This window comes from Ambystoma mexicanum, chromosome 13, assembly GCF_040938575.1.
Source record: "Ambystoma mexicanum isolate Mex_15411 chromosome 13, UKY_AmexF1_1, whole genome shotgun sequence".
Lineage (NCBI taxonomy): Eukaryota > Metazoa > Chordata > Amphibia > Caudata > Ambystomatidae > Ambystoma > Ambystoma mexicanum.
In genome coordinates this window covers 382,908,660-382,932,490 of record NC_090938.1, presented here as the reverse complement: position 1 = coordinate 382,932,490, position 23,831 = coordinate 382,908,660, and the positions used below count along the sequence as shown (strand labels likewise).

At 46.4% G+C, this 23,831-nt stretch overlaps 1 protein-coding gene across 1 annotated transcript in view; it reads left to right on the top strand.

Annotated features, from left to right (window-relative positions):
- The window catches only part of LOC138521236 (dehydrogenase/reductase SDR family member 4-like), a 326,948-nt gene that overhangs the window by 242,353 nt on the left and 60,764 nt on the right, over positions 1–23,831 (top strand). The window contains exons 6-7 of the mRNA XM_069633929.1: positions 6,369–6,420; positions 7,346–7,480. Coding sequence (XP_069490030.1) covers positions 6,369–6,420; positions 7,346–7,480 — 187 coding nt within the window. The remainder of the gene's footprint in view (positions 1–6,368; positions 6,421–7,345; positions 7,481–23,831) is intronic.

The window sequence follows — 23,831 nt, the reverse complement described above, 5'->3', positions numbered from 1 at the left end:
GGATCAAATCTTTTGGCTTCTTGGATCCACTTTAGTAGGTGTGCTTGCAATTGTGTAGCAAATATCTTGCCCACAACGTCGAGGAGCACAATCGGGCGATAGTTCTTAGGCTCTGATCGAATGCCTTTCTTGAAGATGGGTACCACGATTGCGCTCCTCCAGGACGCTGGGATCTTTCGATTTTGTAGAATAGACTCAAACAGGAGGTAACAGAATTCTGCCCAGATTTCTGGCTGTTTCAGCAGGTAGTTGGTAAGGCCGTAAGGCCGAGGGGCACTGGAGGTGCTCTCATGATGTTTCTTACGATATCATCTTTCTCGATTGTAATTGCCCACTCACTCTCAACGGTAGCTGACTGTTATCGTATGGTTCTGTAGAAGTAAAAATGTTTGTGTAGTGTTCAACTCACACTTTCTCAGGGACCATGTTATTTATGAGCGCGCCTTGCGGCGCTGTTGTATCATTCAGGTATCTCCAAAAAGCACTTGTGTTTCTTTTGGTGAGTGTTTCTATCATAAGTTCAGCATCACGTTGCATCATTATGGATCTGTGGCTAATAAGCCAATTTTTGTACCTTTGCTTTTCTTGTTTTATCACTCTTTCACGTTTTTACTTTTTCTAACCACTTCATTTAGTTCTTTTTTCTTTTTTGATATTTCATTGTCCCAAGCATGATGATATTTGATATTTCATTGTTCTTCTTCACATGCATCTCACGATATGTTTCCAGTAATACAATATATTCAATCCGTTCGTCAGCTTGTTTTTGTTCAAGGGATTTTAACAAGGATCTCATATTAGGACCTTCTAGCTGTAATCTGTTGCATCTCGGTTCCACTACTAAGTGCTCACTCTTCGCAGCACTTCCGTTTTTGTGCAATTGCATCTCAATGTCGATTGTTAGCATATGATGGTCACTATGCACAATCTCTATTACTTGTAACGTTTCAACCTGGTATCTGACTTTTTCAGATGCAAACATATAGTCGATGGTTGACACTTGTTGCTTTCTCTGCCACGTCGATTGTGCCGGGACATCCCCCGGGGTGTTTCCATTTAGCATCACTAAATTCCATGCCTTCATTTCATTGAGGCACGCGTCCGCAGCTCGATAGCTGTTTCCTAATCGATTTTCTTGATTCTGGGTATTCTTTTTGTGTTGGCACTCTATGCTGAGATCTCCACAGATCAATATATTCACGTCTTCCTCTTTCTCGTGAATATCAGTTATTGTTTGTGAAACCTTGTCAATAAATGATTCCCATCCCCTAGCATCATGTTGCCAATAGATGATCATCACTACAAGGATTTTACCTATTTTTTTCAATTGGATTGGCAGTAGAATATTGACTACTTGCAGATATGGCGATACATTTTCATCATGCAGTATGCGTGCACCGCTCTCTGCTTTTACACGTGTTAAGACTCCTGCCATTGGCCGACCTTTCAGACCCTTCATGGCTGGATTAAAGGCAGTCTCAAATGCCACAGCAATCGGAATTTTCAGAAGCCACGTTTCTTGTAGGCAGAAGATATCAATGCCACATAATTCTGCAGGTGCTTCTTCAAATAGGTGGGTGTGTCCTCTTGTGTTCCATGATGCAATACGGAATTTTTCCACTGTTGGTTGGGCTGACGTTAGCTCCTATTCTCGCCATTTAGGGTCTTTGCTACCCAGTTTCAGTTTTGTTCATCATTGGTATCAGTGATGCTATTCAATTTTGTCTGATCGGACTTTGAGACTCATTCCGAGTTTGGAAGTAGCCATGCCCTTAATAAGGGCATGGCTGGCTCCAAACTCGGTCCGGGTTCCCTGATTGGGGAAATACCGGGCCATTCTGACCTTGGAGGGCCCGGTATTTCCCCATTCAGGGAACCCAGACCGGGTCCATCCCCATTTGAGCTCCCATAGTGCTCAATGGGAATGGGGAGCATGCTAACAAAGGGCCTGTTGTTAGCATGCTGGGCTGCTCACGAGACCTGCTAAGGACGTCTGGTAAAACCAGGCGTCCTGAGCGGTTTCCACGAGCGGACCTCGTAATGGGGTGTTAAGGGGTTAACGGCTCCAGCACCTTTACCGGCGCCGTTAACCCCTTACTGCCCACCTCATAATGAGACCCTGTCACTGTAATTCTTATCTGCTCCTTGTCCTTGTACGCAGCCTAATTTGAATATTTATTAGCCCTATAGGACAATTCATGGATCCAAGCACCCTCCATAACTTCTCCCGATTGACTTTATCGAAAGCTGTGCTCATATTCATCAAATCCCCAAAAATTGGCTCCTATTTAACAGACAGAGTGGGCTAATATAAGATATACATTTAAAGACTGGGAGTACCCATTGCAGGCATGAACCATAGCTGGATAGGAGGAAGAATATTGTTGTGGGCTGCCCAATAATTTTAAAAAGGCAATCTAATAGGGAGATCGGTCTATAAGATGCAAGTAGTGCCCTCAGGCCTTTCTTATACATTGGTTGGATTATGGCCTGGGACCAAGAAGTGGGGATCGCACCCCCTGGGCATATAGCATTAAACCCCAAGGTCAGCATTGGGGCCCACAAGTCAGGCTCATATAAAAAGAGGTCTAATGGCACATGGGCCTCATTACAAGTTGGGGGGGGTTGGGTGCAGGCTAAAAGCGGCATTGTTGCCGGGATGCTTACCGGGGCCAAGCAATTTTCGGCCCCCGCCACCAATGTTAAGGATGCAGGGGACACCCCTGCAAACCCTGAGGCCGAATATGCTGAACATGGGGAGCAGGGGACACCGTCGCAACCCCCGCTCTTCATGTTCAGTATTCTGGGACCCAAAGTGATAAAAAAAAAGAACTAATGGTAGTGACCGAATTCGGTCAAATCTACCATTCGTTCAAATTGTTTCGATCAGTTTGGGTAATACCTTATTACTGTATACCACTGCATTACCGCACCACACAACTATGGGTTTGGCAGAAGGTTAGAGGATTCACCTCCAGCGATGAGTTGGAGGTAAACCCGCCAGCTTTCTGCCAAATTTTTGCAGAATTACTGCAGCGGTAATTCCAGCGTAAAAGCCCCATTGAGCCCTATGGACTAAAAAAATGGGGATATGCACCGCCACTTGTAATCTGGTGGTAATGCCACCGGACCAAGTGGCAGTAACAGTAATACTGTTAGGTGGTATCTGGATGGATTTACCATCCAGATACCACCAAACTCGTAAGGCATCCCAATCAGGGCCTGGCACCCTATTCCTGTTCTGGTGTTTTATCACTGAGATTTCTTCCACCGTGAATACGATCTCTGTGCCCATATCTAACCCCGTTATCAGTGGGATGCCCTCCTCCAAAGCCGTATCAGGGTAGCCCCACATGCTCCCACACTATATAAACTGGAATAATGCTCTGGCCAGGCTTGGTCCAAGACCATGGTGTCCAACCCCTGGGACATGTATTTATAGAAAGGTATATTGTTCACCATTTACCAAAAGAGCTTGGCATCATTATTCTCGGCCACTAAAACCCAATTGGCCCAGCCAGTGGTTTCAATCTCTCTCTTCCTAATAGCTTTAATCTCGTTAAAGGAGGCCCTGGCAGTAGTAATATCACTTTTGGATGAGAAAGGATTCTTTAATACCGCCAGCAACCTTGTTTTGGCTTTGGTGCATTCCGAGTTGAACCAGCCCACACTGTCCTGCAACTTCTTTTTTCAGGCTGTAATGGTAAAAGTGTCCGATATTTTAGACATTAAGGACGAGAATCTGAATAGATTACCACTCTGATCACTCAACCCTTCCTGCAAGGCATCAATCTCACACCAGTTATTGGAAATTAGTTCCCTCATTAAGCCCCCTTGCCATTTCAGTCCACGCGGAGTGCCATCCAGTGCCACATCCGACAAAAAAGTCTGCAAGAGTGGTTTGTGCCTCCCTAGCTTTTGGAGCTCTAACACAGTCGGAAAAGGATGACTACAAATCTCACCAGCAACATGAACATTTAAAACTAAGCCCCAGAATTGTACAGGCCAAACCCAAGGTGGGAACCTCAATATTCACTGGTACCTTGAGGTAGAGACATATAATAATACAAAAAATGGTACCAGGAAATGAGGAAAACAACTGAAAGAGGAAGGCAAGGGAATGTAAAGATCAAATCATCATTTCATTTTATTTAGAAATCTTTGTCCTGGAATGAACCATTATCAATAATGATTAGTTTCATGATTTTTTGGAACTATCAATAAATTGAAAAGACGTGTACTAATGAAATGAATAGTACTTTTTTGTGACACTTTAGCTCATTTATCTGACTTTTAGATGTTCAATTAGTGAATGAATGGTTGAATGCTTGAATAGTCAAAATGTTTTTTAAAAATTGATTAAATTATTTCATAAAATGTTGTTTATACAAATCTAAATAAAATGAAATGATGATTTGATCTTTACATTCCCTTAGCTTCCTCTTTCAGTTGTTTTCCTCATTTCCTGGTACCATTTTTTGTATTACCAGAATTGTACAGGGACACACAGATAATCAATAGTGGAATGGCCCAAAGCTGTAGAAAACGTGAGTTTGCCCGGTATATCAGCAGAAAAACAATCATTCACTGAGCGTAGCCCCGAGTCAGAAGCACTGCCAGAGCCTCAATCCTTCCACACAGATTCTAGAATCCATCATCCCCTGTGTGGGGATCCCTGGCGAGTTATCTCCAGTTACATCAAATAATACACGTTCTGGTCCGTCCCCAAGCTTTGCATTGAAATCCTCCCACCCCCGCCCGGATAGGGCTCGTGTCCTGCGATGCAATCATATTGGACAGACTCTCAAATACAGTAGACAGTGCTGATAGACAGCCTCTTGAATATTGAGAATGGGGACGATTATAAAAATGAACCAACACAAAATCATTTGCATTGGCCCTATTGACTCTGACTATTTGGAGAAAAGAGTATGGAATTGTCTTGGGAGGATAGCTTAAGGGCAACGTGCTCGCCTTAGAAGCAAGATGACATAGAGCAACGTACGTGCTTAGAAACCTCTGGGTATTAAGCGCGTTATAAATAACCTAACATATCATATGATATCAAATCTCAGTTAAGATAGATTCACTTGCAAGAGTAGTCTTTACCAATATGGACAAGCCCCTAAAACAATGGCCGCTGGCATTCTTCTGGGCCAAAATACAATATGCAGTAAATCCATCCACTATCACCTCCTCCAGCGACCAATTCTCCTGGAGCAGGATGATGTCCGCCTGCTCAAGGGAAGTCAATAACTCCGGGATGGCCAGGCTTGATTCCACGACATGACCATTAGTGACTGCGCCACTGAGGAATCATCAAGGCTAATTGTAGCAGGCCTCTCCATCACCACACCTCTTTGTGGAGGACATATCAATGAGGCCCCCGGGTTTAATATTTTAGCAATATTACCCGAGCAACGGGTGCATTACCGGGCCAGGTAATGCCCCGGGCCAGGTAGAAGCCTGATCGAAACTTTTTGTTAAGTTGAGAAAGGATGCAGTTGTTTCTGAACTTAAAAAAAAAAAGAAAAAAGATGGGCGACATGGTTCTGGAGAAGGGACTACGTAGTTCCTTCTCCCTTTCCATGATGGGCATTTTCAAGGCTGCAAGGACGTGCCAGAAACACTGCGGTTCCCAGCATCGGTGAGGGACCAGGCAGAGCAAGTTAAGTGGAGCGTGGATGGGAGGGGGAAATATGTGGAAAGGGGGGTAGTTGGGAAGGGGATGTGAGGACACGCAGCAGAACAGCAGTACTTCCCTGAGCACCCGGCGGGGGAAGATGGTGGCCTCCCGCTATGAGGATGCTCAGATTGCGGGATAACCATGTGATAATGCCCTGGTTTTTGAGCCTCATTGGCTGGGAGGCTGGGAGCCACCTTGCCAGGTACTTAAGAGGCTAGATTAAAGCAAGCTGAAAGAGGCCCAATGAGGAGGTGTTTTGGCCAGGGAGGAGCAGGAACTGGGTGGGAATGGTCATAGGGATTAGCAGGGTCATGGACAGTCTAATGCTATAGTTTCTTCTTATAGGTGGCACCTAAAAGCCCACATTAATCACAGCCTGTCGGATGGCAGTCTCCCTACAGATTACCGAGTGCTAATCCTGGACAGAGGCTTCAGGGTTCCTGCAAAGATCAGAAAACCCTGCCAGGGAAACGTTGCTTTGAATTGAATGAGGTGGACCCAGACAATGAATGCCTTTTCCATGTGTTTTGTTTCATGCACACTCCCTTTGTAATAAGGTTTTAATAATGATTGGGAATGTTGAAGTTGCTTGAGGGCGGGGCGGTCGCAACGAGAAGCTGGTAAAAGTTGTGTTGATGTTCTCATGCTTCTCATTGAATCCTGTTGCACACCTTTGTTGCAGGGGCGGCTCCATCATATTTATCTCATCCGTAACTGCCTTCAACCCTGTACCGGTAAGTCATGTACTGTTAAACAGTGTAGTGTTGGGGGTGTCTGCGGCATGCCATAGCTCTCAACCTTTTGTGGCCCAGGGCGGTGAGAAACTCACGATTTTGTTTTTTGCATCTGAGAGCCCATTGGAATATAAAAAAAGCACGTGGGTTGATAAGTATGGCGCACCTCGCCTGCCAAGGTCCCAAGGGCACACATTGATTAAATGTTACTGTCCATAAAATATCCTTTAGAAACAACACAACAGTAGATAGCGGTTCCAGGGCAACAGAACCTCCACAAATAAAAATGAATTGCAATGTTGGTGGGATCACAACATCTGAGCAAAATACAGCTGGGTTTTAGCTCTTTGGGTCTATGGTGATACTAGCATCACTTCATTTTCTACCGAGAAAATGTCTAATAGGATCCTTTTGGATTTACTGTGTGTATCTGGGCATTCTGGGATGATCATGTTAAGTGACTTAGATTGTGAGGCTTTCCTTCCAGCATCGTGTAGTGGTTAGTGACTGTGTGGTGGCATCATACCGATGTCACTGGTGGAACCTTGGTGCACATCTTCTGCGTGGGAGGTCTAAGAGTGTCAGTTAGAGAAGAGTGAGAGGTAGCGTGGAGGGTGGCCTGGGTAAGGGCGCCAGTGCTTCCCTTCCTTGATGTCTACTTAACATCTGCATACAACTAAGAGGCACCTGCAATGAAGTGGACTTACTTGATGACTCTGTGTCCATCTTCCAATATACACATCTCCCTCTATGAGCTTCCAAAGTTGGGTGACCTACAGCTAGACTACAATGAGCTCAACTCTTCAGAAATGCGGGTGATAGCAGTGCCCCAGATCTTCTGCCTCCGTTTGATTTCCTTTGCTGTGAACACATCCTCCTGTTTCATCCATCACACCGAATGTCTCACTCTTGTTCCCTTACTTAGACTATTGGTCCTTACTGTGTCAGTAAGACAGCCATCACCTGCTTGACCAAGGTGCTGGCCCCGACCTTGGCTCCTATGAACATCCGAGTAAACTGCCTTGCACCCGGGTTGACAAGGACCAAGTTCGGCAGCGTGGTAAGTTATGGGGTGGGGCGTGGCAGATGGTGTGAGGAAGTTGCAAAGTAGGAATGCCAACTTGAACATTATAGGCAAGTTAATGTCTTAACGGAAGAGTGTCATGAAACAGCACAGGAGCTGAAATGGAAGTCTGTGGTGGGCTTTATTAGTGTACACTGCCAGAGATCGCTTTTGGGGTGAATTGTAATGTTCATACTCTGACATTCTTGACATACTGCATATGTGGATATTCTGAAGGAGTTGAATGGTTATCTTCTGATAGCTCATAAGCCTTCGTCATCTGATGTGGGTTGGAAAAAATATCTTTCAGTCTCCTCATCTCCCACTCACGTCACATCAGCATCTGAAGGACCCGATGAGAGTTGCGTAACTGGGTGCAGAGAGTTGTTCAAGGGACTTTCCTCTTGATGTACATAGATGTACTCATATTGATAATATTTGGCAGAGTGGTACGAGTGAGGACAGGCTCATTAGCTTGTGCACTGGACTACTGGACAAAACGATTCAGATAGATGACCTTGGTAATCGCAGATTGCATGATACCAGTAATCTGTTATATGTATATTGCTGAGGCTTGGAAATCTGCTTACATTCCCATGCTTTTCATCTAGTAGTTGACTCAGAGTATGAGATATTTTGAGAATTCAAAAACATGGCATACCTGTCACACAAACTATTCTACATGTAAAGGGACCCATGATCCTTCACGTGTGACATCTTCAGATTGTGTTTTACGCCATTAGTTAAGCACAACTTTCAGAAAGAGGAAAACGTTCTATTCCTCTGGATGTGAGATCTTTTGTTTTGGTGCAGAGTACTTTCCAATCGAGAGAACAAATCATCCAAGCAGTTCATCCATGACCGTGTTCACTACAGAAGTACAGCAGGGACAGAGGGCGATTATATACTGTGGTGAACCAAAAGGACTCGGACAATTATGGGTCATTCTCAAGAAGCTGCATTAAAAATAAAGGAATCAAAATGCTTAACTAGCCCTATTGATATGAGAGAAGTTCCCTGCCTAACAAAACAAAAGCTAAGGGTGTGCTTTAAAGTCCAATCTAAAGTTATTCAGTATGACTCCTATTCAACTACCTGGCCCTACCACTTTAGAAAAACATCTAACTAAAAGGGAAATGGCAGGCTTTGTACAATAGCCTCAACAGGCTGTCGGCCTGGCCCAATTGATATTTGCTTAGTTCTTGGGTTTCAAAATTCCTTTTTCCACCACAGGATATTCTTCGCAGTCTTTATACCAAGCGAGGGATTACAATGTTCCTGTTAACAAAGAAAAACGTCTCTTGTGAATATTTCCCTTCCTTCTGGGTTTCTGGTAAATAAACAAAAAATGACTTACTCCATCGAGGCGTTGTGTTTTCCCAAAGGTCTGTGATCTTCATATAGGTTATTTTCCTTTACCCAAGTTGTTTCAGATAAGGTGGCAATCCACCCTATCCAAACAGAGGTCTGTACCTTCTGTTGCTTTCTCAGTTGTAATTGAAAGCTTTCATATCTCTTTCTCAACACCCCTTTATAGGGTAATGGCACTTAGGCTCACGTAACCTTGATAGCTTTCACAGTCGTTAATAACAATGTTCATACCTTGTAACGGTAGGCTCTCTGATGGGTTTTTCAGGTTTCCGTAACCTTGCCAACTTTCCCTGCGGCTACTTGTCATCGTAGGTCAGTGGTCAAAGTGAGCGGGAGCGGTGGTCCTCTACTTCTTTTAATTAAGTTTACCGTTCCTATACTTTTATTTTAAAAGAAACCATTCCGGAATGATTTTGTTTTAAAATAAAGATGTAGGAAGAAGTTGAAACTTACACTTTCAGTGCGCTGCACTAGGTGTTCCCTTAAACAGGCACATGTGTTTTGGGGTTTGTATTGTGCATGGGAGGGGAGTGGCAATGCGGATTGTGGGGAATGGTGCAGGCCAGTAGGGAACATAGTTGCACTACTACTTTTCGTACATTTTGACCACTGTCGTAGCTATAGTCCGACATGTGTGGAGCTTGGGGACTCAGGCTCCCTCATTCAAGCTGGTCTCTGCGTCCGTTACCGGCCTACCGGTTCACCACAGCTCATTGGTGGTCTTCCCGTCTCTGCTCCTACTCCGACCTCAGTTCACTTGTGTGGTAAAATGCCAACCCTCAGGAGTTCGGCTTGCGGTTGTTCGCCCTTCTCGTTGTCATTCTCCCCGTGGCCCAGCGTGGTCTGACCCTCCGCGACATCAACGATGCAGAGGCTCGCCTCTGCATAGCGGTTCCCTTTCCTCAGTAAGAGTTTCCTCTCTTATACAGGTCACATGAATAAACAGAACCGTGTCCTCCTTCGCTGACTATGGCATTCAGGATGTGTTCAGCACTGCCTGTAGCAAATACATGAAAAGAAGGATCTTTGTGGACTCTAGTAGTTGTAGGAGATATTAGAGTCTTTTCCACATCCATATATGCAGACACAGTGGTTTGGATAGGGAGTTCCGCTCTGGAATCAGAGTATTTGTCCCCAAGAGGGGAGTCACTCCCAGTGAGGGCCAACTTGCCCAGAACCCTAGGGAGGGTCTTTCACTGCTGGCTCATCTACCTAGCCTCAAAGGGGGCAACTCCCTGGTGGCCCCCTTTGTGGGCCTTACCATGCACATTAAAGTATCAAGCAGGAGCCAGTCTCCATTCTGACCTTCCCTTTATTCCTCTGTCGTACAATGGAACTCCCTCTTCCCTTTCCCCTCCCTTTCCTCCCGCTTCTCGCTCCCTCCCATAGTCTTGAGCCGTTTCCCTTAAAGGGACTCTTTCCTTATTCCCTCACAACACCTCCCCCCACTTAACATGAGACTTCCCGGGCTACATTTGTTCAATCAGCTGTTGGGGTCTCCTTATGGTTCGATGAGCCCTGCTCGGTGGCTCGTGGTTCTTGCTCATATTTCCTCATTGCAGTGCTTTGTATGTCTCTCCACTCTCTGCTCCTTCCTTCTCAGTCACTGCCTCTTCCATTGGTTCAGGTTCTTCCAGGTATAGCTCGTGGAAGAGGGAGGCCTTTGGTGTCATTCCTCCGTGGTCCTTTATCGTGGTTATCACTGGTTCTTTGTTCGCTGTGACTCAGAGGGGAACTGCGTGATATGTCCTTTCTTTAGCTTTCTTTGTCTCTCCTGAAACTTGTTCAGGTGTGTGGTTCTTTCCTTGGGTGACTTTCAAAGATCTATAGTGGATGTTGATGAGGGTGCACTGTAGTGCCTTCCGATGACTGAGACGGTTGTGCCCTGTGGCGGGACTCGGTGCCATGTGCATGGCAGCAGGTCTTCTGTGGTCTTCCCGGGTTGGGTCGCAGCGCGATTGTCCCTTTGGCTGTGCTGTTCCCCACTGGACCGCATGCGCTTGGGACTTGCCCAGAGGGTATGCTGGTTCCTTGCGGACGTTGATTGTGGCTTCTGCGTCTCCACCAACTCCCCGTTTCGGCATCTCGTAAGGTCCTCAGTGGTTTACCTTCGGGCAGAGTGGGTGTTGGATGGCCTTCATGACGGCAGTCTGTGCCACCAGTGGTATTAGGTGTCTCTCTTGTGGTGGCGGTGCCTGGATCCTTCCAGGTATTGACCGGGCATCGGACCCTCTTGATGGGTAAGGACCTCTGGCCGGGCTCGATGGTGGCGTAGGTTGGCATGAAGGGTTTGTGGGCGGTGTCACTCTGCACATTGCCTGAAAGTGGCTTTCTTGGCCACATCGCCGGCATCTCCGTCTGATGGCCGGGCATGGGCGGCTGTGCGGGACCGCAAATCCGCACCTGTGGCATTGCGTGTTGCTCCGGATTCGTTGCTGGTGGCTTCTAAGTTTTCATCTCCTTCAGGGTCCTGTAGGCCTATAATGTTCCAGCAGCCTTACTGTGAGGGCCGCAATGGAGTCAAATTTGTTTTTGCTTTCAATGGCGGCAGCCTGTGCGTCTACTCGCTCGTACGTTCTTGCCAGAGTGAGTATTTTTATTAGGGGTAGGGGCTTTTTGAGAAGGTGTTTTCTGAGCGTTGATGAGGTGCACCCTTCTATGATCCTCAGCCGTATAGCCTCCTCATCATTGAAGTTGGCGAAGTCGCAGTTCATTATTCTCTGCTGGAGACGGCTAACAAACTCCCCAATTGACTCATACAGAAGCTGCACGTGTTGATTGAATGCGTAGCGTTCATAGTCTTTGTTGATGTGCATAATCAGTTTGTCATTGACTGCTGCGAGGAGACGTTGGTATGTGTTTCTTTCCTGCGCAGGGATCATTTTCATGATCCCTTTGATCTCCTTGCCTGCTAGGTTGGTGAAGATGGCCACTTTGTTCGGGGGGTCGGGGTCTCCTTTGCCTGCATGAAGTTCTCAAATTCACCAAACCATTCTGTCCATCTTTGTCCTTGGTCGTGGTGTAGGTGGAGGGCAAATGTGTTGGGGCGTCTCAAGAACATGGCTTGTGACGCAGGTCCTGGGCTTGTGAAGGTTTGGACACCTTCATCAGTCATCCTGGCAGTGCGGAGTGTTGTGGGTATGTTGGTTATTCTTGTGCCGGGCTTTGTGCGTGCCCAGCTGCTCCAGGTCAGGGCTCTGCTTGCCTGGCCAGTCTGCCATTGGGGTGTGGGTTTTCCTCGTGGTGTGACTACTGCCTGGGTGATGCTTGAGGCGGGTGGGTCATGCCTATGGGCCTTAGATCCACGGTTTTGTGGTCTATGCCTCACTTCCTCGTGATTTCCAGCAGAAGTGGGCATGGTTCTCTCTTGCTTTGTCCTTTTATGTACCAGAGCATTGTGAGGTATGGTAGTGACTGTCACAGCGCTGCCTAATGCACTTTCACTGGTGTTGTTGGTGCTGTGTGGTTTTCTCCGCATTACTGGCTGCTTTTCCACATTGCATGCTCCTGGAAGCACCCTGGTGAGGGGTCTTCTATTGTCTCTTGGTTCATCAACTTGAGGTCCCGTGCTGTGTGTTCCTTAAATCAGTGGCAGGTTCTCTATTCTGTCTCCTTTTTAATGGTGGTGGCTGCTGGAGAGGCGCTTCCCTCCTCACCTGTCACATTGGTGAATGGTCATACGTGACTCATATGGGCCCACTACCCCTTGCGATGGGGGGGCTCAGCAACTCCTTACCGGTGTCTGCTGGGTGGCGCAGCGTTATAAGCCTGTCTGCCTACAGCCCACGGGGGTGGACTGAGCACTCCATCTTGGTCTGCTTCACTTTGGATGGCTACTGTTTCCGCTGGCTGCCACGTGTTGTCCTCTCCGACGCCACCGCCACTTTTGGACACCGTCTCGTTGTAGCTGGGTAATCTACACGTCGCACTTTCTCTGCGACGCACTCCACTGTGCTCTTTACTGCTGGGCTTAACTCCTTATTTCTGCTGTGTTGTACACCTGCCGCTGCTGGTCCCTGCGGCATTCCTCGCTCAGCTGGGCTGGTCCTCCTCTGTTGTCTCCGCTGCTCGGCACGTTTTGCGGGCTGTTACTGGCTCGCAGTGCTTGCTGCTGGGCTCAGCACTCTCACCAGTCATGCTGCAGGGTGATCCACGTCCTCCGTGTTGCTGCAGGCCTCACGCAGCCGTCGTTTCCTTGAGCGCTGCTGGGCTTTCTTCTCTTGCCGCATACGTAATGCGGGCCCGTTTGCTGGGCGTTCTGCGCCTATCACTCTGCTGGGCCCCTTTCCGCCCGCCTCACTCTGCTGTGCATTTACTATCGGTCGCCGGATCCTTGCTGGGCACGCTCGGCCCACCGCCTTGTTGCTGGGCACATCCTTCCCACCTCGTCCTGCTGCATGGTGTGGGGCCTCATGGCCTCGTCACCAGTTGTTGGCGCCCTTTAGGCCAAACCATGCACATTAAAGGATCAAGCAGGAGCCAGTCTCCATTCCGACCTTCCCTTTATTCCTCCGTCGTACAACTGAACTCCCTCTTCCCTTTCCCCCCCCCCCTTTCCTCCTGCTTCCCACTCCCTCCCATAGTCTTGAGCCGTTTCCCTTATAGGGGCTCTGCCCTTATTCCCTCAACACTCCCCTCTGGGGCAAAGAGACACATTGTTCAGATTTGTCACAATATCTTTATATTGTTTAAGGCCTAGAGAAAGCCTTTTTTTCCCTTCCCCATTCTATACGAAGGTTAAATCCCTGAAGTCCAAATGGAGAACACTCCATTTAAGTTCTGCCCAGGGTGTAATTCCAAATTCCCATGCAAGGACATGCACAAAGTGCACAACATTTGTCTACCCACACTTAGGGAGCCATGAAACGTGATGGGGCAATGCCATGCAGGCGGACTCGGCGAAGGATGAGTGAAGCATTCAGACACAGGAACAAAAGGCCAGGGATTTGGACACTGGGGTAGACACCAACTCCCAACAGCCATAGAAGAAGGTGCCACTAGGTAAGGCCTTACATTCAATCCCCAGCTCCGAAGACCCATCAAAAAGATGAGTTATGAAGAAGACTCCTGGCGATTGAGTGGCTGCACAAACACACAAATCAAAACATAAGTACCATCACAACACTAGACGAGACAAAGGCGAAAGGTGGGGATTGGCCCACAAATGCAAAGTCGAGGTGCTTGAGCGCAATAAGCGTTGATGCCAGGAAAAGCAAACAGATCACACAAACAACCTAGAAACATCAAAACACAGAAAAGAGAGCTATTAAAAAGCAAACAACCACTTCCATTCCTCTCACACAGCAAGATAAAGACACCTACAGTGAAGGAGGTGGAACACTCACTGCTTCAATCCAGTAGAATAGTTTAGTTGACATTTCGGGCTCAAGGTAAGAGTGGGATGAGGAGTGTGGCGCAGAGGCCGATATTTTCAGTGTCATAACCCCTGTTCAAATGCCAATTTAAGTTACTACCCTATCAGAGGATACTTCTCAACTGCCATAAAAAAAAAAAGAAAAATTTAAAAATCGACCATGAAAGACATTAAACAAACGATGTCTAGGACGGTAGCTTTCATGGAGCAACAAAAACAACCAGCTCAAAGAAGAACATAGGGAAATCTCATGAAGAACCTATAAAGAAGAGGCCTGGAACATACTCTCACTTAGACCCCTAAAATGAACCTTACTTTGATCAAGATAATCAAGGAGCCTGGGAAACTGATTTGCAGGAGGGGCTATCCCAATTACACAGACCAAGACAATTACATTATGGTATCTCTTGATGAGGAGGACCCCCCCTTCCCCCCCAGTCACGTCTTCCCCCTCAGGCTATAACTATCAGTACACAGACCTATAAATCAGGATGGCAGAACATTTTGGTATTCTGGCTCGGAAACCGGATGAAGATGTTGACTTTATTGAAGACATATTGGAAGAAAAGAAACTTATCTCCTACAGTATTCCCTTATTGAGCTCAATCAAAAAATGCATCGCCCCTTCCTTAATAAAGCCAGTTATTACCAAGCCAGAAATGCAAGGCTGGAGAAGAAATCCAATCCTTCCCCATCAGATCCAATGTACAACAGGGGCCCTCAGCCCCAGACTCTTTAGCAGTAACAGCTGCCAAGAAAAGGGCAAATGCTCCAATGTCTGCCACACAGTGGGCCTCATTAGGACCCTGGCGGAGAGGGTATTACGCCAGCGTAGTGCATGGCGTACCTCTCCGCCATACTACGAGTTCCCGTAGCGCCATGGAGGTTTTCTCCGCCTGGTTTTACCAGCCGGAGAAAACCATGGCGCTACGGGACCTCGTTGTTAATTACGCCACCGTATTTTACGGTGGCGTAATTAACTCCTTCCCCACTCCCATTATACCCTATGGGGCAAAAATGGGAATGGGGAAGGGCAGAATGGGGATTGGGGATTTACCGCTCCGCCGAGGTCGGAATGGGGCGGTAAATCCGCCAACCCCCATGGCGCTATCGGCGGCTTTCCGCCATGCTTCGCGGTGCATTTAGCACCGCGAAGTCCGCCTGGGTCGTAATGAGGCCCAGTGTCCCCAGACAGGGAAAGCCAACGTGTTTATTCATTTAGCCATTAGTGGATTACAGTGTTAGAATAGCCAACGCTACTGCACCCAGGGACATATATAACTGATCCTAGCGGGTTGACATTGAGGCATTGGGGAAGCAGATCCTCCAGATTTACACGCCACCTTTCAGAAAACAGTACAGGAGGGGAAACAAACTGCTGAAGCTCTCATAAAGAATGCACTGAAAGCTGCAGAAACATCAGGGCACCATGTTGCGGAAGTGCAGTGCAGTGTTACAACTAGCTTCGCCCAGCAGACCATACACTGATTTAGCACTCTTGCTCTCTCTCTCTCTCTCTCTCTCTCTCTCTCTCTCTCTCTCTCTCTCTAGCTCTCTCTCTCCCCGTGTCTCTGCGCTCTCTTCGCTATCTCTCTCTCTCTGATCTTTAACTTTTTGGGTGAGAGTAACATTGTTATGTGCATGTTTACTAGAGCGACCGCAATTGTTGTTGTCACCCGTGTGACAAGATGGGGACACAAGCAGGCATCTCGGGATGTCAGAGAGACTGTGCTGTTTTTGCCGAAGAAGGTATTAAAAACCCAGAAGTTGAGGTTTCATTTACTTACATTTTAAACTGGTTATTATTCCAGTGTATATATTTAATGATGACCTCCATTATATCTTTTAGCCATAATAAGATCCTTACACTTGTCTTACTGAGCAAATCACTTCATCAAAACCTAGATGACCAAATACATTATTTTCTCATAGAAGGCTATCATTCCAAGATGGAGACTCTGGTACACTCCTTTTGTACACTTTTGAAATACCCTTATGAGAAAAGGCAATCGGGCAAATATCACCAGTGAGAGTTCCAGTTGGCTTTGAATAAAATCAAATAGCATTTTGGGAACATAAGAATGATGACAGATCTTTATATTTGACACGCGAGTATGTGTGTTATACATGGTTTGTATGCTTGAATACACAATGCAGACTCCGCGTGGTGCTAATTTCATTTTTTACAACACTCACCATAACAAACATTTCTGTAACACACACATTGGACCATATATTCTGATTTAGACAGCATCCAGATTTGAATGCAAGAATGGCATGCTTTAGGACCCAAGATGTCTGCAGACCAGGACCTGATTGCAAGTATGGCAGCAACGGCATATAGTGGCTGCAATGGAACTACTGCCCCTTTTAATGCTTTGCTGCACTATAGGTAACTAAACATGGGCAGTAATTCCCCTTTGTGTAATTCCACTGGGGGCATTAACACCCAGGAAGTTACTACCAAGAACCATTGCTAATTCCTCTGGCACTAATTCCACAGACAGAATTAGCAATGGAAAATAAAATGTAAATACTACCATATTGCAGGGTGAAATGCTACCAAACACAGGTGTTCATACTGCCGAAAACACAGTGCAGTTATCAGGTGGAGGGACATGCATCCAGGTGACAGAAATTGACCCAAAGCAGCACTGAGTAGGCTCTAAAAGTGTATTTAAGGATCAAAGTGTCTGCAAACACACTTTCAAACACCATGCAGCTTCTAGCAGTAGCTAACCTTGAGCTCCAGAATCTATTGCTTTGCAGGTGTGTGCAGCAGCAGTGTCCCTTACACAGTCTGCACAAAGGCAAAGGAGATGCCGTGTATGGACAGTGCCCATTTCCAGGGTCAGACGACCAACCTGGCCACTGATAGGCAGCTAATTATATTATACCCACAAACAGGAAGCATATACACAGTCAGATACAGACAAGAACAGAGCGCAGGACCAACATAAGAACAGCCATCTCACCATTGTTGAAGCTTGTATTGGTGCTGCAATTTTTTGCTAGAAGCACTTTCCAGCACACTCCATGGCATGCCACAGCCCATGTTCTCCATAGTGCTTGGTCAGGTTCTAGATGCGATCATGCAGCATGCAGTCCTTCACATCTCCCTTCCCACCGCCCCAGCCGAGGTAAATGTGTCAACGGGAAGAGTCTAAGCATCTGCCTACTTCCCAAATGTAACAGCAGTTCTGGACTGCACACATGCCACATTGGTGGCCCTCGCCATGTGTCGGAAGAACCGCAAATCACATCATTTGCTAAATGTACAGGTGACCTGGGATGCTGACCAGTTAGAGAGCTACTGTTGTGCCCATTTTCTGGGTTCAATCCATGATGCTATGGTCCTGGGGAAAAGGACGCTGCCTGCATATATGGTAATTTACAGAGGACAAAGGAGCACGCTCCTAGGTGAGTAGAAACAGCAGGAAAACATCCCACAGGGTTTCCATGTGAAGCATTAGGATTGACTGAAGGTTGTTCACACCAATGTAATGCATATAACATGCAAAGTGTACCACAGTGTTGTGCATGACTGAACTGCTCTTTGTTATGCCACATAAGAAGCCCTACAGCACCTTGCACACCCATGCATAATGATATTAGTCAATGGCAAATGTATAATACCGCATGTACAAAGACTGGACTACAGGAACCGTAATGCATAGGGGAACTGTACAGGGACATGTCATGGCACAGATCTTCAGTTGATGATGGGAGCACAACACACGAGGAACATGCACACAACACGGAGATGGTGATTAAGAAAATAGAGAACAGCATGAAGTTTTGGGTTAAGCTAACCCTGCTAATGATGGGACAAGGAGCAATGCTTAAGATGGTGGTATTGCCCAGGTTGTTGCACTGCTTCGCGAACATTCCATACTTGATACCTAGAGCGTTTTTTTTGTCAAATGGGACAGTGTATGCAGGGACTTCTTATGGCACGGGATGAGGCACAGAGTGGCCCTATGGAAGCTACAAAATCCATATGAGAAGGGAGGCATTAAACTACCGAATTTTGAGGCATACTACACGGCCAGCCAACTGCAATTTGTAGCGAAATGGCTCTCTGATGAGCCAACCTCGGAATTTAAACTATTCCAAAGGGATAGTGCCCCATTCTTTCTAAAGGAAGTGATTTGGTTACCCAAGCAGGAAATGGGGAGACGCCCGGGGATGATGAAGCTCGGGTGGGAGATATGGCGAAAGGCCTGTCAGCTAATGGGAAACCCGGCCCCATGCTCCCCGCAGATCCCACTGGTTGTGGGCCTGTCAGCTAATGGGAAAGCCGGCCCCATGCTCCCCGCAGATCCCACTGGTTGTCGTGGCGGGCAAGGACAGGCAATTGAGGCAGGCTATCAGGAGATACTGGGAAACGGCTGGGATATCAATAATGGGGGATATATGGCAGGAGGGGACCATACGGGACTTCGAAGGACTGGTGGAAGATACAGGGCTACAGGCGGGCCAGTACATAGTATATCACGGGATGGTACGGCGAATCAGAGACCTGGTCAGAGATGGTGTTGGCAGAGGAGCCTGATACCACCATAGATATGATATATGATATAGCGGAAGGAGGGCACGAAACATCTAGGATATATGAGATGATAATGACTAAGGTGGGGAAAGAGGTGACACAACTCAGGCTGGACTGGGAGGAAGAGGTGGGGACCCAGATGAGTGATGGGATGTGGGAACAAGCTCAACGGTACCACAAAAAAGTGTCAAGAAATGCCAGATTGCAACAGATACAATTATATGTAACCCACAGGGCGTATATGACACCCCAGAGAATAGCCAAATTTAGGAATGCAGGGCGCCAAGCATGCCCGAAGTGTAATGAAGAAAACGTCGGGATGACGCACATGTTCTGGGCGTGCCCGATAATAGAGCAATTCTGGGGGGAAAATCACACAAAAGATGGAGGGCAAAGGAATTAAAATGAGGGTAGACACGGCGTGGGCTTGCCTAATAGGAGGGTTCCCCAGGCCATGTAAATTTCAGCATGTGAGCAAGCTGAAAGACTTGGCGTATGTCCTGGCAAAACGAAGAATTGCTATAGGATGGAAGGCGAGCTATAAACCTAAACTTGACCTATGGTGGAAAGATCTGCAGCAATGGGCAGAAGCGAAGACGGGGGCGTGGCAAGAGGAGGGGAGGGAGAAGAGGCGGGCTCTCTGGCAAATTGGAGGCAACTAATAACAGAACTTTTTGGGCCCATGTATGATGAGTCTAGTGGTCAGGATTCAATGTGTGCAGACGATGAGGAACCCCTAATGCAGGAAGGAGAGGCGGAATAAATAAGGAAGCAGGCTGGGGGGGTGGGTGGAGGGGAGGAACAGTGGACCTGGATGCAATAATGTATATTTGATTAATAACCTTTCTTGCACTGTTTGTTTGGTTTGTAGTGTGTGTTTAAAAGTGAATAAAAATATATTTTTTAAAAGATGATGAGAGCACAACACAGACAGGTAGCATTGTTATGAAGGCACCACTCCATGAATGCCATTTTCCAAATGCATGATCACTACCACAAAGTGTGCGTGCATATCAGAAAGTGTAACAGAGAAAATGCCTAAGTGTCAAGTCCAAAATATCCACCAAGGACATTGCCATTAGCAATCCAACAGCGGCGTCTGGTGGGACATTGAGGTTGGAAATGTGAGCTTCCCCATATGACATACAGCTTATTGCCCCTTATTTCCTGAGGAATGACATAACAGCTGTACATAGACCCTAATGGTTGAATTTACAATGTTTCCATATGTACATTAGCTCAAAGTTGTTCCTTCACCGATTGCTCCGGCCTATTGAATCACATCCAACAGCCATCCCCATTTTATTTGCAGGTGACTTTGCCTATCTAGAGTTCTTGTCGCTGACAACACATGCTGGGAACTCTCAGACAGCACAGGAAATGGCACATAACGAGGCACACATCAGCACCAGGCTTTGTATGGAGCATACTTTAGGCCTGTTGAAGCGAAGGGTTCTATGCCTCCATCAGATATGAGGTGAACTCATTTATATGCCAGAAAATGTCAGCAAGATTTTGTTGCATGTGCTATGCAGCACAACATGCACATCAGAAGACAGGTTCCCATGCTCCTGTTACATATCACCACCGGAGGTGGATGACAATATACATGCTGGGGACCACATGCCACCACGCAGTGGCCACGTGGAAGGCAAAGACAGATGTCTCATGCATTAGGAACTAATGCAGAGCTTTTTCCAAGTACAGTTACTTCCACCTACTTCACATGATTGTATATAGACACGTATAGTAAATATTTCAGACCTACTCAAAGATGACATTGTTCTCCTTATTTCACATTTAAATGTGACTATTTTCAGAGCATGCAACACTTGCCCTCTGTGAAGAGTCAGGAATGAAACTCAGACACAAGTGAGCCATGCTTTTGGTTAAAGACTTTTATTGAAAATAAAAGGGTTGAAAAAATACTTTGCTGACCCTGCTCTAAGTGGAATTTTCCTACCTAAACCAAAAGTTCTATTCTGACCCTCACACTATAAATTGCACTAAAAAGGTGAACATTTAATGTCTAACTTTTGAAGCTTTCTGCAGAAGTATTCATAAAAGAATAATAAATAGTTCCAACACAAAGGTTCTTCAATGACGAAGACTTTCTGGTTCAAGAGGGCTCCCATCCCCTGGATTTCTCTTCAACAAAAGGAAGTTCTTCAAGGACAAATGAAAAAAGGTCTTTGTTTTAGAGGATGATCCCTTCCTCTGGATTTCTCTTGAATGCATCCATTTTTCAGGATAACAGATCCTTGTTCTGGAGGACGATACCCTTCCCTGGATTTTTCTCTAATACAAATAGATTTCCATGCAACAGTTCCTTGTGTCTTTCATGGCCCACAATATCACTGTCACACACAAAGTACTTTAGCTTTGTAATTCTATTTCTTTCAGGTTTCCTTAATTGCCAAGGCTTTATTTTTCCTCATCCGTTCAACACAGTTCTGATGTTCTTTTTCTTAGAACTTATTCTGCCCACACAGTTGCAATTGTGTGGTATTCTCTCCTGCCAGGGATTCTTGTAGTTATACATTCCTGTTTGCCTGGTACACTCTCCTGCCAGGCTTCTTGTGTTCACACACTTGTGATCGCCTGGTATACTCTCCTGCCAGGAATTCTCATATTCAGACACTTGTAATTGCCTGGTATACTTTCCTGCCAGGGCTTCCTGTATTCACACACTTGTAACTACCCGGCATACTATCCTGCCGGGGATTCTTGTATTCACTCACTTGCAGTTGCCTGGTATACTCTCCTACCAGGGCTTTTTGCTTTCCCATGGGGTTTCTACCCATCTCCACAGAGGTATATTTACTTGGTTTTTTAATATATCCTCTCAATATATTTTTTCGATTCGGTGTTGCCATGTATTTGCATTCCCTACATTCACATATTGGGAAGTGCTTTGATTTAATTCCCCTTTTTGCAATGTCTCAACACTTTTTCTCTTTCTATTGTTGTATTTAATGTTATTTATAGTTGGTGTGGTTGCCGATATGCCAAGGTGTCGCCAGTGTCTTTGGATTGACTCACCAGCTCTTGCTTGGTGTTCTCGGCTAGTTGGCGGTAAACCGGTGAAGGAACACTGTCTGCTTTCTCCTTTGTGACTGCTTTCTCTTAATTCTCCTGTCTCTCACGGCATCTCTTCCACACGCCTGCTTTGCTACAGGCTTTGGTAAGTAGAGTACTGCTTTCTGTGGTCAGCGAACACTCAGGAGTCTTCCACTGGCTCCTGGTGTTTCGGCAGCATGTTCTGCTCTTCAAGCGTCTCTCTTCTTCCTGCATGGCGAGCTGCCTGGCTCCACCACGCCCATTTCTGCTTTTCAGTCCCTTGAACCTTGCCGAGAGGTGAAACGTTCTCTCACCAACGGCAGCCCCTAGAATTTTGCATCCGTTCTTTACATTTCCCGAGCACAGGTGTTTGAGGGAAACTTACTAGAACGGTCACTATGCTTTTGGCTTCTTCTACTCTGCACTGCTCTTTCCCTCTTCCTCGTCCTCGTCATAGTACTTGAGTGTTTCTAGGAAACAATGTCCATTGCTGGTATTTAATTTACTATCACTTTTAATAGTTCTAAATGGTAAAGCAGTTTTGGATGATGGTAAAATGTAAATAGAGAAGGTGGTCTGGGTAATTTCCACAAGTTGGAGGTTTGGTCTATAAGATTTGGCGAAAAGGTTTTTCCTATTTTCCCCAGACGTAGGGGTGGACGTATGACAATAGGCCATAAGGGTCTTAGGTATGGAAGGAATATCTTCAACGGCAAATGGGGATACCATGTCTCATCCAATGAAGCCATGACGTCTCCCCAGTGGTTGTCTGCCCCAATGTGATCCTCCTTCATATAGCTGCTCCCAAGGTCAGGATCAGGTAGCTGCTGCCATCCCCATGTCACATGGGGAGAGGTCACCACCGGAAAATAAGTGATGACCCCATCAGTTTTATCACAGCTCCTTCCATCCTCATCCCAAACACCCTTGCCAACTGTCCACCCACATCCCCAACATGATTATCTCTGGAACATGTTTCCATGCCAGTTTGCTCAGCTTGTGAGCATTAGGCTAAATGTTGGGACCAATGATGGGGTCCTTGCTAGTGAGACCTCAGCAGCTCCTTGATATACTGCTTGCTGACTGGAGAAGTGTCCAATGACTGACTGTTTTCTACATGAGCCTGCAGGTTGGTGGTGGTGGTGGTGGTGGCAGGTAGAAGTGGGGTCGGTGGTGGTGTCAATAGCCACAACTGCTGGGGTGGTGGTGGGAAGGTTGGTTGGTGCAGCTTTCTTGCAGGTAAAGGTGGCAGATGTTTTTATGTCAGGAGTCTTCCGGCAGATGCCATTCCTGCAGGGAGCAGGGGTGTTGCTACACTACTGGACATGGATTTTGACCCCCTTTTGCTTAGGAAGTATTAAAAAGGAGCACCCATCCAATCAGAAGTGGGCTCAACAAAGGCTAAAATCCAGGGAACCCTCTGGGACCCTGACTTAAAGAAAAATTAATAAATGAGGTGATAAAATCGAACTTCGTCTCTCTGTGATTGCTTTGCCGTGCAATTCCTTTTCTTCCTAAATCAGATCATGCCATTGTGGGAGATGCACGAGTGAACTCTCAGTTGGTCTATACAGACCAACAGACTGTGTAGATTTGCTGATTCTCCTATCCATCATCTTCAAATAGCAAAAAGTTCAGCCATGCTCCCTATCTTTCATTTACCAAGGCATCCTCCAGTTTCTGGCCCGAGATGCTGTATTCACTGGCTACCTACTGGGCAGCAAATCATTTTTAAGATCCTTTGCCTAGTTGTGTCCATGGCCTGGCACCACAGTATCTGGTTAAAAACAAATTCTTCCTTATGAACCCTCACTATCTTTCCGACCAGAACAGCATCCCCTGCTAGTCCATCACTAATCTCAGTGCATTATCAAAGGGGATTGAGGATTCTCTGTGGCAGGCCTGCACATCTGGAATAACCTGCCAGTCCAACTTTGCTCCTCTAAAACTCTCTGATGGCTTTTTGAACGAATCAGAAAACATTTTTTATT